Below are 14,830 nucleotides of genomic sequence, written 5' to 3'. Positions count from 1 at the left end.
GTCAAGTAGGGAGGGTGGCTTCTGAAGGCCAAGCCCCACAGGTGGCTCTTCGAGGACACAGTAATTCTGCACCCCCGGGAAACGATGCCATGGCATCGGCCAGGTTGTGGTTTTAAGTGCCAGTCCTTTCTGGCATGAGCCTCTACGGCTCTGTCCTACAGGGTCAGGGTCACCAATGTCTGCCGAGACACATTTGGCCAACATGCTTCACAGCCAAACAGGCAGGGAGTTTGCTTTGCCACTGATCAGAGGCCACTGTGTTTGCAGGCCTCTGGGCACTGGAAAGGAACTCAGGTACCCCCAATGCCTCTCGCCTTTACCCCGGGTCCCCACGTGGGATAGCTGGGAGAGCGACAGCAGGTGGGCGTCTGTTCGCTGCTTCCGACACCTGCCCCCAAAGCACAAGGGCACTTTGCTCCTCACTTCTCGGCTCTGCAGTCGCCAGTGCAGCTGATCCCCAACTCTCAAAACGCCAGGAGGCTCAGACGACAACTTAGAGCCATTCAGAAGCATGAACGCAGGACCAAAGGCCACACATTTTTTTAAAAAGTGGGATTCTCCAATAAATGGGACCAGCGCTCTTTAGAGACAGTGGATTCCAGGGCTGGAGCAGGCAAGTACAAGATGATCCTGAACATCTCGAGGTGCCAGAAAGTAAAGAAGTGCTCAAAATATAATGAGATCATAGCAAAAGGGCTTAGGATCCAACTTGAGAGGGACCCTCAAGGCAAACTCAACAACTTGAACAAAATAATAAAAGTAATAGATTATAGCCCATAGAATAAAGTATCCATCAGTCCATGCTGACCTAAATAACTGAATAAATGAAGAGAAATTGGCTATGTTCAGTAGATGGATACATGTAAAATAGATTTTTTTTTTTAAAATCACCGCTTCTCAAAAACCACAGTAGTAACTGTTTTATGTAAGACTGCTAAATGGATGTGAGAACTAGGATATTTCCACAGCTTCAGAGCGTCTCCTTTAAATACACTTATTGAAGTTAAACAGAGAGAGTCGATTATCATCTGGTTTCACTTACTTGTGGAGCATAAGGAATAACCTAGAGAACATTAGAAGTAAAAGAAAAGTGAACTGGAATCAGAGGGGGAGACGAAGCATGAGAGACTGTGGACTCTGAGAAACAACCTGAGGGTTCTGGGAGGGGAGGGGGTGAAGGGATGGGGGAGTCTGGGGGTGGGTATTCAGGAGGGCATGTACTGTATGGACACTGGGTGTGGTACATAATGAATCTTGGAACACTGAAAAAATAAAATTTAATTAAAAAATAATAATACCTAAATACACTCATCGACTACAAAGGCAAAGACAGGAACTGCACAAAGCAGTCTAGTGGAGAGCGCCTTGACCAGCAACCCAAGTTAGCACCACCCGGAGTAAGATGTTCTGGTATCACATGTGGCCTTAGGAGGGGCCCTGGGAGCGCACGGCAGACTCCGGTTGGGCCTCTGGCCTGAACAGGAAAGCTCAACTCTAACTATGAGAAAACATTACACAGACCCAAGTTGGGTGAAGGACAGATGGGAATTCTCTGTACTTATTACTTCTGGAACATTTTAAAAGTCTGAAATGATTTCAAAGTGAAAAAATACATGGCTGCTAAAAATTTAAATTCAACGTTTGCAGCTGGGGGTGATGATAATGTTCTTTAAGATCTTGACCAGAGTCTGCATGTTGCAGGCTGTGTCTGTCTACACTCAGCAAGAGAACATTGAACAAAGTGTGCACTTCACTGTACTTAAACTTTACATCCAAAGACAAACAAGGTATACTGAGCCCTTGCAAATAATACGCATTTTGGGGACAGTATACAGATGTCTGCAATTTATTTTGAAACCCGTCTGAAAGAGAGGGCCAGAGGATAGATAGAGCGACATGCAACAGGGGAGAGACGAAAAAAAACGCCAAGGATCGGGGCGCCTGGGTGGCTCAGTGGGTTAAAGCCTCTGCCTTCGGCTCAGGTCATGATCCCAGGGTCCTGGGATCGAGTCCCGCATCGGGCTCCCTCTCTCTGCCTGCCTCTCTGCTACTTGTGATCTTTCTCTCTGTCAAATAAATAAATAAATAAAATCTTTTAAAATTTCATCCCCGCCCCCCCCCCAAAAAGGTCTGGGGTGGTGGGATGGGTAGAGCTCCCTGCGTGCCAAGCAGATGGCTCTGCCCACACCGTTCAACAGAAGCAAAGACACTCGTCGGTGTCCGCAGGGGCCAGTCCACGCCGGAGTCCACGGCTCTGCAAGGCAGCCTCTCAAGGAACTCGCCCCTCCTGCCTGCTGCCGGCCGCGTTGAGCCCAGCACCAGGCTGCTCCCCCGCCTCACGCACATCCAAACACGCCTCCGGGAGGCCAAACTCCTCTTCTCTGCCAGTCCGAGGTGAACTTCTGAAGGTCCTACTCTCGGTGGACTAACGAGTCTCTGCCACAGTCTCTGTGGTTTTGGTTTTTGAAAATTCTGTTTCACATTCAAGTTAGGGTCACAAAGGTCAGAAAAGATAGGGAAGGAGAGAAGGAGTGGACAAGGGTGGTCCTGGCGTATCTGATACAAGAAAACTCACACGAACTGAAAGAACTGTCTCCTCCAGCTCGGTAACCACTAACTCTGCTACGGCACAGCGTGGTCACACACACACGGGAGGACGCTGGAATGTGCATTCTGCCCAGGAGTGTGACCTCAGAAACTAGAAGCAGTGACTTGAAATGACTGGCTTATTGAGACGCCTGGGTGGCTCAGTCGGTTAAGCATCTGCCTTCTGCTCAGGTCATGGTCCCAGTGTCCTGGGATGGAGCCCCATACTGGGCTCCCTGCTCAGTGGGGAGTCTGCTTCTCCCTCTATCTGCTGCTTCCCTTGCTCGTGCGCCTGCTCTGTCAAGTGAATAAAAATCTTTTTTTTTTTTTAAGTATTTTTTATTTATTTATTTGACAGAGAGAGATCACAAATAGGCAGAGAGGCAGGCAGAGAGAGAGAGGAGGAAGCAGGCTCCCTGCTGAGCAGGGAGCCTGATGCGGGACTCGATCCCAGGATCCTGAGATCATGACCTGAGCCGAAGGCAGTGGCTTAACCCACTGAGCCACCCAGGCGCCCGTGAATAAAAATCTTAAAAAAAAAAAAAAAGAAAAAAAAAAAGAAAATGACTGGCTTATGTGATGTTCAAGTATCTACCAGACACATGTGATACTATATATACTACACGTATGTCAGAGTACGTACCTCCCATTACCACTACTGTGCTATACAGAGTTCTCTAATAGCCACCATCCTGACTGGCTTATTACATATGTAGTAAAGCTACTAAGACAGAAATGTAATCAGAGGAGGTGATTTTCAACTCTTGAGTGAGGAATTCAAGGGAAAAAGACACTGGCCCTTGTTCTGGCCCCAGCTTGTCTGCAGCCTTCTCCAGTTATCTTCTCCCTTCAAGGGCATGTCAGGTTACCTACTGGAGCCCGAGTGCACCACCCGGTCCCAGGCTCCAGCCTCCGGGAGGACCAGGAAGACTGGGGGACTCAGAAATGTGGGAGGCGTGAGCCCTAGGAGGGAAGGAGTGCTCTTACAGGTCTGAAGAACTTGGGGACAAGGGTGCGTTCCTCTCACTGTTATGTCTTTGTTGGTTTTGGTATGATGATGCCAAGTAGGATCACGTAACACAGCTAATCTGAACGCTCTGTTTCTAAGCTGATGATGGCGTGCAGTGAAGGGGTCTGCCTATTTCCTCCCCCTCCAAGTTTTCTCCTTTTCTCATCTACAGGTTTATAGACAGAAAAAGACAAATGTTTTCAGTCCCACGTGCTCCCACTCAGTGGTTATGTATCCTGTGAAAAGGGACCTGAAGAGACATTTCCCAATGAGGATATATTTGATTCTGAAATAGAATAATAAAGGTACATTTGTTTATTCGCAGGTGCGCTAAGTCCCTTATCGCCCAACTTACTCACTCAATAGATCCAATTTCTCCCTTGAACAACACTCCACGAATGCTCTGCTGAGGGTCGTGTCCAACACTCAACACAGCTCAGAGTCACCCCAGCTCTCCTCAGACTCGAGTCCACCTCCTGCTTACACTGGTGACGAAGTTGTCAGTATTTGCTAGAAAGGAGAACTCAGGCCTACTGACTGAATGTGCGGTTAAGTCTTTCTTCCTAACTGAAAAGAAGGATGCCTTCAGGGGCAGGGAGGAGGGAGGAAGTGAGGACTGCCCTATGCCCCAGTGTTTTCTTGGGGGAGAAGACCCCTTTGAGAAAACTACCAGTTTCACTGGCAAATTGGGGAAATAGGAAGATAGCAGAAAAAGATAGAATGGACCATAGTACTCAAATTTTCACTTGGAAAAAAAAATTAACATTTATGTGGGCTGGAGATAGTTACAAACTGACATCAGCAAGTTCCTGGCTATGGCTGTTTCCCGTAGCTGGAAAAACCTGTTTAGACAGCTCTGGCCATGGCCATGTTACAAAATCCGGTCATTCAAGAACGGAGTTCTGAGACAGAGGCAGTTTCCCACGTCTATTCCCACGAGGGTACCGCATTCTCACTTTAGGCACAGCCTGCTGACCAGCCACTGGCCTCTGACAGAGGGGTCTCTGGGAGGACCAGGGGCTGGTTTCCTGAGTCTCCCAGACTGTTCGTGCTTCTCTACAACACTGGGTGCAGCTCACACGGGGAAACAGCAAACCAAGAGTCCTTGAAACTCACGACTAGGTTCTCAGAGGAGTGCCCATGATTCTCTGCGGTCTTCCCTGACTGGGACCAGGTCTTCCGGGAGAGAGATTCTCCCCCACCCAATTCTGGCCCTAACTAGAGGGTCCAGAAAGGCCTGACACAGGCCCCTGTCCCACCCAAGTGAAAGGTGTCTATACCCTGGGTTCTGCCAAGAAGACATGTGACTGAGACTGAAGGCAGACTGTTCGTGTGACAGCGTCTGCTGCCAAGTAGGGGCACACCCTTCAGGAAGGCCAGAGAGAGGGTTCTTGCAGGTCTGAGAGCACGAACATCAGAAAGGAGGGGAGAGGGGAGGAAATGTAGGAGAACCAACACTCAAAGGCACAGGAACCACCACGGAAAACTTGCTCTCACCAAATGAGAATGATCTGTTCCCTGTGCATCTAGCTCGCCGGCAGTGAACAAGCACACTCACAGCGTTTGTAAGCACAGGGACAGCCGAAAGCAGCCAGAAGGGAGGGCCTGGCTTGCTCTCTACTGCTCCCGCAGACCTTACTCAGCATACACACAACTAACATGTGGCCATTAGACACCTCTCATAGGGTCAGAGGATTTAGCTAAATTGTCTGTACATAAGCCACTGTTTACAGATGCATCTTAAGGACTCTGACAGCACTGTAACTATTCTTGGTTGGATTAGCACAAACTTTAAGCCACCAGCCTGGCGAGGACTGCCTGGGTGGTATCTGTGGTGTGCTGGTGCCCACGGTGGCTGGTGGCAGGGCCTCAGTGGGAGGCCGGGGAGGCCTTCCTGCAGCTCCGCTCTGTGCAGTCGTGGGTCAGCACTTGGCACCGTGCTGGTGGACAGGCTATGGTGACAGGAGAGAACAGTGCACACCTCGGGTCAACCTCTGACACAGTGTGGCCACTTTACAGTCGAAAAGCCCTTAAAGATTCACACACTGGGCTGGTAAATCACCAGGGAAATACTTAAAAATAAACTGTGTCAACAGTTGCCATTTTCTCTCGTTTCCAACCCCAACACCTCACCCACTGACACAAATTATAAAGTTCGACTTACTTGTCATCTTTCTCATAAATATTTAATCCGAGGGCATCAACTCCAAGCCAAAGGTCTGTTCCTTTCTTATTTTTTATCTCAAAATAGTTGATTCCATACATTTCCAGGTCCTGAGCAATCTTCAGATACTCCAGCATGGCACTGTCTCTAGCAGGGAGAACAAACAAGGACACGGTTATTCGTGCTGCTGGATCCTGAACCGCAAAACCACTCCGGTGGCCCCAGAGGATACGGCCCCACAGGCAGCTCTGGTATGTTGGCCGACCGCTGGCTTTGCTGCTGTTCCTCTGGTGGCCATTCACACCCAGACCCTGAGAGTTCCTGGGCCCTGACCACTGATGTACTTCAGACCTGCTGAGAGCTGAGCTGACTCACGCTGGTTTCTCTGGACTCTGATTTTCCTTCCAGACTGTCCTGGAAGCAGTCTTTCCCTTGCCCACATGCTGCTGCAGGGACTCCCACTGTCCATGTCATCAGCAGCCACCACTTAGGCCTTGAGAGCTTTCCTTCCCCAAAAGGTGCTCGGGACAGACGAGAGCCGAAGGACACTAAACTGTAGAAGAACTGCTGAGGCTGGGGAATGCGCGGACCTGCTGCTGATGCCCCAGCTGAGGGGTCTAGGCCAATAGAGAATCTGGCCATTTCTCACACCCAACAGCCACAGGTCACATTGTTCCTCCTTCACGCCTCCTTCCTGCTTCTTTAATAGCAAGTGTTTCTCACTTGGGATCATTTTTTTCCCATTGTGAACAATGCCCCTGCCCCCTGACTAAAACAGAATTACTTCAGACACAAGACCTTCTCTCCTCTAGAAAAAGCAAGGGAGGCTTTAGCACCTGAGGCTTAAACTGCTTCTTACCCCCAGGAACGTACACCTGGCCTTAAGAAAACTCTTCCGAGCAACTATTCCCTTTCACTGCTCTGCCACGCTGGGGCTAAAGCCCACGGCAGTGGCTCCAGAAGCCAACCACCCCGAGGACCCTATGTGGCCTCAATGCCAAGGCGACCCTCTGCAGAGGCAGGAGCGAGCCAGCCAGCACTCACTTGAGCATCCCGCGGTGCTCGGCGTGCCACACCTGGATCCGGTCCTCCCACTGGTCCCTGGTGAGCTTGTGCTGGTCCATGACTCTGAATTGCAAAGGCAGAGGACAGTCAGCACAAAGGGCCAGAAGAGGCAAGCAGCAGGCCACCATCCACCTGCAAACCTTGAGTTTTCTTTCAAATAAAACCACCACAAAGAGTGATTCTCCTTCCTAATATGCAGCATTTTGGACAACTCACAATTTGAGAATTAGGATCTAGAATAAGACATATCTAGTCTTGCTGGAAAAATTTTTAAAAGGTATTTTGTATTTTAAGGGGACTCTTCTTCCAAGATGGGTTTAATTTATGTGACCATTAGTGAATAAAAACAGATTTAATGCGGCCAAATCATTATACACCAGGGAAAGCTAAGAAATGTGATTATGTATATAACACAGCTCCTCTTCCGTCCCCTTTCCTGCTATGTTCTTTACGACAGACTCTATACAGGCAGATCGGTGCCTGATGGGAAGGCTATGGTAGGTCAGTGCCTACTGAAGGCCAGGGCACGTGCCGAAGCACACAGATTAGAAAGTGCTACAGTCCCCGCCTCAAGGAACACCTACCCTTGCGCTTGCTGACCGCTTCCGCTAACACACACCACCTATGCCCTTCAAGGATGCAACCACTGCTCTCATCCAGGCCTGGACATCCCTTGCTCACCTTTGGGGGATCAGCCGCTCAGAGCTGAGGTACCCAGACTTATGTGTTTCTTTATTATAGTCTCCAAACTTGGCCTGCACTGCATAGGAGCCCAGGAGCACCGCCGTCTCAGGAGGGCAGTAAATCTCATCACTGAGAATTCCCTCCTTCACTTGGAGGAAGAAAAGCTTCTGTGTGATGTCCTGGATGAGCTCCTCAGACACATCTTCGGGGTAGAACTTGGCCCGGAACTTGAACTGGAGAGGATTCTCCTTTCTCACCTCCTGTGCTGACACCTGCAGACCCAGGAAGATAACATTTACCCCAAAGTCACCTTTTAGCACATATGACAAAAAAAGGCCAGCTGAAGTCCAGCAGCAGGCAAACGGTGACCCACCAAGCCACCGAGTGCTGGCCCCTAACTTCTGGGGAGATGGTCCCAATTCCAGAGAACTCAAATTTAGAAGCAGCCTGCCTAGGGACCTGTGAACCTGGCATCTGTTCCACGGCCAGTCAAGCCGTGGGACATGTAACTTACATTTAAAAACGACTCACGTTCTCTCCCTTCCAATCCCTAAATGCCCCCAGACTTACTATAGTAATATGGGAGGAAGACACAGGTTTGGGAAAAGGGACATTTTCAAATTGTGTGGAGAAAACACATTTAAGCTTATTGGTTTTCTTTAGTTAATGGAATTATTTAGTCTTTGGAGTTGGAAGATAATCTATCACAGGTTCAAACAAAGCAGTAACAGGTTCTTACAAAACAGTGAATGATTCATGGTTTATAAGATTAACAATCTCACTGGGGAAAAGAAACTAAGGTCAACTAAAAGCTACACAATTAACCATCATATTCCCCAATGAGTGAGCAGGAAGGAGAAATGCCAAATCTAGTTTCCAACCAATATCCCCCATTTACTGGAAACCTGCAAGCTTTTTTGTCTGTAAAAACTTTTACACAAATAACAAGAGTGAACAACAAAAGAGTGAGGTGCTCCAGTTTCAAAGTTAACAGAGCAGACCAACAATCCAACAACAGCCTGTAAATAGTTAACTCTGACTTACCTTTTTATCAAGTTTCAACCAGGTAGGAAATCCTTTATTATCCACATACTGGAGGCCAAAGTACCACACTTCCCGAAGGCCGATGGTCTTAACCACCTGTGCGAGAGAGACAGAGGGGGAAGGGGCTGAAGCAGACGGGGAGAGCGAGGTGCTGGCCGCTCAGAAGCGCCCTGCATGCCTCTCCTACACCAACCTGACAGGAAACCCAACCTGACAGGAAACCCAAACACACACCCAGGAAGTGTGTGTCCCAGGTGTGAAGATCTCCTGTCAGGAGTGCCCACACGGAAAAGGTGTTGCATGTCAACCAAGTGAAGCAAAGCAACCCTCGAGTCTCCGCTGGTTGCCCGCCCCTGCTTCTCAGTCATTTGGCGTAGGCCTCTGCTCAACTAGGAAGAGGGAAACAGCAGTCCCTGGCAAGGTGGGAGACAGGCGGTGTGAGCTGCCAGGGAAACGGGGAGACAGGGGAGTTACGCTTCACACATGCCAAGGGGTGACTGCAATTCTCCCAACCTCCAGAAATTTGAAATTCTGATACAGGAAGGTAGAACCCAACCCTAGGTCATAGCAAGGATTTTGTATTTTAAAATTCTCCTCAGGGTCACCTGGGTGGCTCAGCTGGTTGGGCGTCCTTGATTTTAGTTTGAGTCAGGCTCCTAAGGCCACCCTGGGCTCTGTGCTCAGCAGGAAATCGGTCTGAGATTCTCCAACCCCCCCACCCTCCCCACTGCCCCCTGTCAGGTAGACGTGTGCACGCTTTCTCTCTAAACTAAATGAATAAATCTTTAAAATAAATAAGTAAGATTCTCTAGTACCAGAGGAAATCTCCTATGGGCTGTTACAGACCTAATCCCACATTGGTTCATCTTGTGTCTCAGAAACAGAAAAGCAAGCTGCTGGGGACACTTATTCAACATCACCACGACCAAGTCCCAGAGCTCTCCTGCACAGTTTTAGTCCCATGACATACAATGCTAAGCCTTTATAAAAAGGTTACCATTTTTCAAATACATGGCTTCTATCACATTTAAAGGGCAAGAGGTCTGAACACATGAGAAATGACAAATCAGCTATCTGAAATACTTGGTTAAAATAAAGTCTGAAATTCCAAATAAACTCCTGCTCTAAGCCTGTTTCCTCAGCCACTGGGGGACCAGATGCTTGCTGGAGCTCCAGGAGTCTGTTCGCCATACACCAAAGAGGGGAGGCAGGGCTCCATCATAGGATGATGTGGGAGAACTTGGACTCTGCTGTGAACCCTGCTAGGTCTTTTCAGAATAGCTGATATGAAGACCAGGTTTTCTGTACCCAATCTTGCAAATTTCTCACTCCCTATAAATCTCCATCTCAACATTTGGGATATAAAACCTGCCCTGCCTTCCTCTTTGGATTGTTTCAAAGTTGCACAAGAAAGCCCCATATACATAAGCAATCTAGGCCTACATTCCATCCACTGAACTGTAGCCTTAGCCTGGGTCCTAACCGGTTGAAATGATTTCCTATCTGCTTGACTTCCCTCCCCACCCCAGTTAGACGCTCACTCATTTCCATGGCCACAGTGCAGACGCCTCTTCTCCCTCGCTATGTGGAGCAACACCGTGGTCACGACCCAGGGCTCTCACTGACTCAGTGAAAAGCCTGTCCCTAGGCACCCTGATCTGACAAGTGTCTCTGTGGCATCTTTATCTCCTTCCAGGATAACTGCCTGCAGCATGTTTCAAAGCCTTACTTCTATTCCAATGGCTTCCTCTAAACGGCACAAATGAATTTAACCTGCTTTCCTTCAGTCCCTTCTAAAAAATCAATGCTAAAGCCCTCCTTACAAGGGAAACCCAGTATTCCTGGAAAAAAGCACCTCACCATTCCCTCTAATGTCCTTAGCTCACCCTAAAGCTGATATACACCATGGAAGCAGAATATGAACAGGGGTGGGGTCTATTTCTTTATCTCTGCCTCAGTGGTGTTTTAAATGGCAATTTTGGAAAGGAAAATGCAGGGACAGGTCTACTTAGCTTAGTCAAGTGGCAGCTGATGGTGGAAACAATGGGCACACTGAGTCACACCCTTCTTGCCACCTCAGGAACTTTGGTAGCGGAGAGGCACTGCTAGGCCCTCCATGGGATCCCTGGACGAGATTCAAGGTGTGGATAAGCCAAGAGCACTGGGGTGGAGCTGGGTCAGTTACCGCAGAAGAAACTGAAGTAACTCACGGGGTGGAAGAGAAGGTTCAAACTAACCTATCTCTGAAGTCTCTTTCAGCCCATTCCATTTAAGGACCATGTTCTAGTGACTGGTAGTCTGGCCCATGAACAACTTTCCCAGAACTAGAAGGTCATCAGGTGAGCAACAGAGAAAAGGACACAGACTCTAAAGACATATAGAAGAAAATATGCCCAGCCTGGTTGGGGTGTGGGGAAAGAGCCCCAGAAGGCACCCAGGGTGTCCACTGAAAACTGTCCTGACCACCCCAAAGGTGGGATGTTCTCTGTGCCATGTGTTACCTTGGGAGGACATGGAAGGATCAATGAAGGGATCTTCAAAGAGACAAGCATAAATAAGGAGGGCTGGACACCGTGAGCGCCCCCTGCCCCGGCCCCGGCCAGCTAGAAAACCTTAGGCAATTCTCGTCTCCTCTGGGCCTTGATGTCCTCACAGACTTAGCCATTTCCCAGGTCGGCTCCAGCTTTAATGTTCTCAGATCATGTGGGATTTTTCACGACAGTACACCAAACAGTAAGAAACTCAACAGGAACTCTGTCAAAGAGCCTTGTGATCCAGGCCTTGTTGCCGAAGGCGGAGTTCAGGGTCTCTCTGTCTCCCACTACTTCCCTTCCCAGTCATGATCGGTGGTGGGATGTCATTACCTGTCTTGGGGGGGCTGGCCAAGATTAAGGCAGGAAACATGACTTGGGAACAGAGAGGTCAAAGTGGGATTCAGGGGGCTTGACATTCTGGGGTGGGGAATAGTAACACGTGCTTGAATAGGATTGTTCACACGACCAACGAGCTTTGGGATAATTTAGATACTGAGCTTATCGAAACTAGGCATGCTGACTGGATCTACGTAGTTAGCACTTTTTAAATAACCTGTGTCTACTAATAAGTTCAGGGTCCATTTTTTGTACACCCATTAATCCAGCTCCATGCTACTGGCAGGAGATAATCTAATATAAGAAAAATACCTGGCTTAAAACCAGTCCGAACACCAGACTAGATGTGACTATTCAGCATTTAGGAACACATAGAGTTCCACCCACACAGCTCCCTGAATGGATAAGTGGAGATAATCCTGGGCAACATGCAGCTCCGGGCCCAGCACACGAGTGGGCAGTTAACAACGTCTACAGAACTGAACCACGCAACTGGAGTATTTGAAGGAGGAGGCAGGCTTCTCCAGCTCTCTCCACTCCTCACCCCTTCCAAAAGACCCCAAGGAGCAGACAAGGATCTTCTAAGAGAAAGCAGCCTTTCTACCCTGAAAAAGTACCATGAACTCCTGATGGCCTCTTCCCATATTTCTGAGAAGCAACATGTGAATGGAACAAGGCAGATGGAGGAAAGGGCAACAAAATGGCTGAGACATCACAACTCTAACCCACCTAACCTAGAGGTCCCATCTCTGCTCTAAAAATTGCTTGAGGGCAGCCCAGCACTCATTTATATGCAAGAATTCTGAGGTGACCAAGGGCCTCCTACCCATCCCTGTTCTAACCACTGACCCACATGGCATTCAACTGGCTCCATTTAACTTACTTCCGGATTGTCTTTCAGGAGAAACATTTAGATTTTTGTCCCAAGTCCAGCCTCACCCACAGCAGTAAATGCTTTCATCCTTATTGGGTAAGGCAGAGCCAGGGATGACCTCATCACAGCAGCAGAGGGAGAGTGGAGAAGGTGTCCCCTCCTAGGGCAGGAGGCCTGACGTGCACACACCGGAACCGGGGTGTGTGTGTGTGTGTACCCACTGGGTGCTCACTTTTGGGCTAAGAAGGAGGTTTATCATCAAAAACAGAAGGGAATCATGAATACCTTCTAAATCTGCTGGAATTCTACCTCCCACATTTCCTAACTGGCACCCATTCCCATTTCCGGGTTAGGTGCTAGGGTACAGAACATCACCTCCCTTATGAGCAGGGCCTCTCAGCGAGGCAGGCTATAGCTCAAGGGACCTGTAAACTCATGCCTGCTCCCATTGCCCTCTTGGATCCTTGACCCCAGAGCAGAAGATCTTGTTCTAAAGCTTGGAACTGCTCCATAGAAGAGTTATTACAGCCAGCTTTCTCGGTGGCTCATGACTATCCAAATTCTACATTCACCTTCAGGTCTCAGGAAGAAACACTCCGACATGCAGACGTGCTCTGGTGCCTAGCTCACGGAAGAGCATCTGCTGGCACCTGAGTGAGCTCACAGATGCTGCAGCTGGGCATGGAAGCTACGACCTGCTGGGTTCCAGCCAGGCCCTCAGGCAGTGTCTGACCCTCGCTGCACCCTTGGGGTGAAGAGATGGGAGTCAAGAGTTTCTGGATATGGCACTGTGCTGATAAAGACTTCCGAGCTTTCCCTAAATTTCCTCTCACAAAGCTGTGAACATCTACTTCTGCAGAGCGTTTACGACATGTGAACTCCCTGGAAGGACGGGAAAATGTCCTCCCCTATGAAGAGAAGTAAGCAGCAACCAATACACTCAACAAAACACTTCAGATTTGCAAAAGTATTTTGCCTAATTGGGAATTCTCTCTCCTAAGCTCACAGAGACCAACCTGATCAAAAAGCTGTTTTCCTGTTGTATTTGGCTGGATGGCGAACTCCAGCTCCGCATCCATGGTGGTAACTCGGACGTTGATCTAAAAAACAAACCAAAAGGAATTATACTTAACTGAATGTTCCTTCCTTGTAATAATCTGAGCCTTCCACAAAAACTCAAAGCTACTTAGCAACACGGTTAAGAGTAAATTCCTCACTAACATCCATTCTCATGATGTAACACACACACGCGCGCATGTGCGCGCATACACACTCATGCACCAAAGCCAACGGCAGACAGCTGATAAGTCCTAGCACTGCACACAGTGTGGACTCAGATGTATGCCCTCTCTGCTTTAACAAAACACATTCACACTTCAGTCTAGGCGGTTTTTCTACAAAAATACTTCGATAACCGTTAGTGTATTTTTCCATGTACCAGCTCCTACTGACGCTTCCAACAGCCAAGGAAGCACCGGTGGGCTGGTGAGCCTCCTCAAGAATTCCGACCAAGGCAGCAAGTGAGAGGAGGAGAGAAGGAGCAACATACCAGCATGTTTAGAAACACTGGAAACTAAACAGTGAAAAGAGAAATGGTCATATGACTGAAGACCCAGCAAAGAGAATATCCTGCAGTAATTTAAAATGCCAATTATGAAGAAGGTAGTAACATGGAAAACTGCTTCAGGAATGAAAGACATGACAAGAAAAATGGTATACCCCCCTCATTACAAACCTGTGAGAGCCTGTAGGCAGAGGACAGAAGTAAAATGTGGGGATGGACGTATCATGGGATGGTCAGGTGATAAGGAATGGAGGTAGGGGTGAGGAGGGACCTTAAAGAGGTCTCTAATTCCCACTGAGCTTTTTGTTTTTAAAAAATTCACTTCAGGGTAGTTCAAATTTATCACTCGAGAAAATTCAAATTTACTAGACTATATCTACTTTAAATCACTGTCCCAAAGGAAAACAGCATACCCAATAATGTTTATGATTAAGAAATGTTTGCTTTAAAAAAAAAAGAGAGAGAAGAAAAGAAAAAGAAATGTCTGCTTTTAATCATTTTTCAAGTAAAATACGTAAGTAGCAAGACAGACATTTATCCTAAAATCTTCCTGCTTGGATGCAAATATCAAGAGGACAGAGTAACAGGACTAAAACTTAGCTAACAGAGGCCCAAGTGTCCAGCCAGTGCAATACACACATTCAGTGCCCACATTAGTCCTGACTTCAGAAACAAAATCTGTCTTCACGGATTGTTTCTTCTAACCCTCAAGACTGATAACTAAGAGCTACTTTGACACAAATACACCCTCTTTTAAAGGTTCTCTGGGTGACAGTAAAGAGAAGTGAGGTATAATTTTCTAGAATTTCAAGAAAAGTCTCCCCAAACTTTTAAATCTCAAGTTTACAAAGATGAGGCTTATTTCAAATTCTTCAATTATATTAAAATATAAAAACTTCAGTTTCTTTTCTTAATAATTTTTTTAAAAAGTCACAAAGTGGCCTTTATGAAGCACAAAAGATACAGCTTT

At 47.8% G+C, this 14,830-nt stretch overlaps 1 protein-coding gene across 2 annotated transcripts in view; it reads right to left on the bottom strand.

Moving 5' to 3' along the window:
* EZR (ezrin) overlaps positions 1-14,830 on the bottom strand; it is a 49,696-nt gene that overhangs the window by 11,322 nt on the left and 23,544 nt on the right. Inside the window, exons 3-7 of one of the 2 annotated variants that reach the window (XM_044242976.1) lie at positions 13,313-13,396; positions 8,553-8,648; positions 7,506-7,780; positions 6,804-6,887; positions 5,760-5,906 (exon numbers count right to left, since the gene is read on the bottom strand). In XM_044242976.1, the coding sequence (XP_044098911.1) occupies positions 5,760-5,906; positions 6,804-6,887; positions 7,506-7,780; positions 8,553-8,648; positions 13,313-13,396 (686 nt within the window). Of the gene's footprint in view, positions 1-5,759; positions 5,907-6,803; positions 6,888-7,505; positions 7,781-8,552; positions 8,649-13,312; positions 13,397-14,830 lie in introns of those variants that run through there. The other variant, XM_044242987.1, reaches the window with a different exon arrangement.

The sequence above is a fragment of the Neovison vison genome, chromosome 1 (assembly GCF_020171115.1).
Source record: "Neovison vison isolate M4711 chromosome 1, ASM_NN_V1, whole genome shotgun sequence".
In the NCBI taxonomy this organism is placed as follows: domain Eukaryota; kingdom Metazoa; phylum Chordata; class Mammalia; order Carnivora; family Mustelidae; genus Neogale; species Neogale vison.
This window is presented reverse-complemented; position numbering and strand designations above follow the sequence as displayed.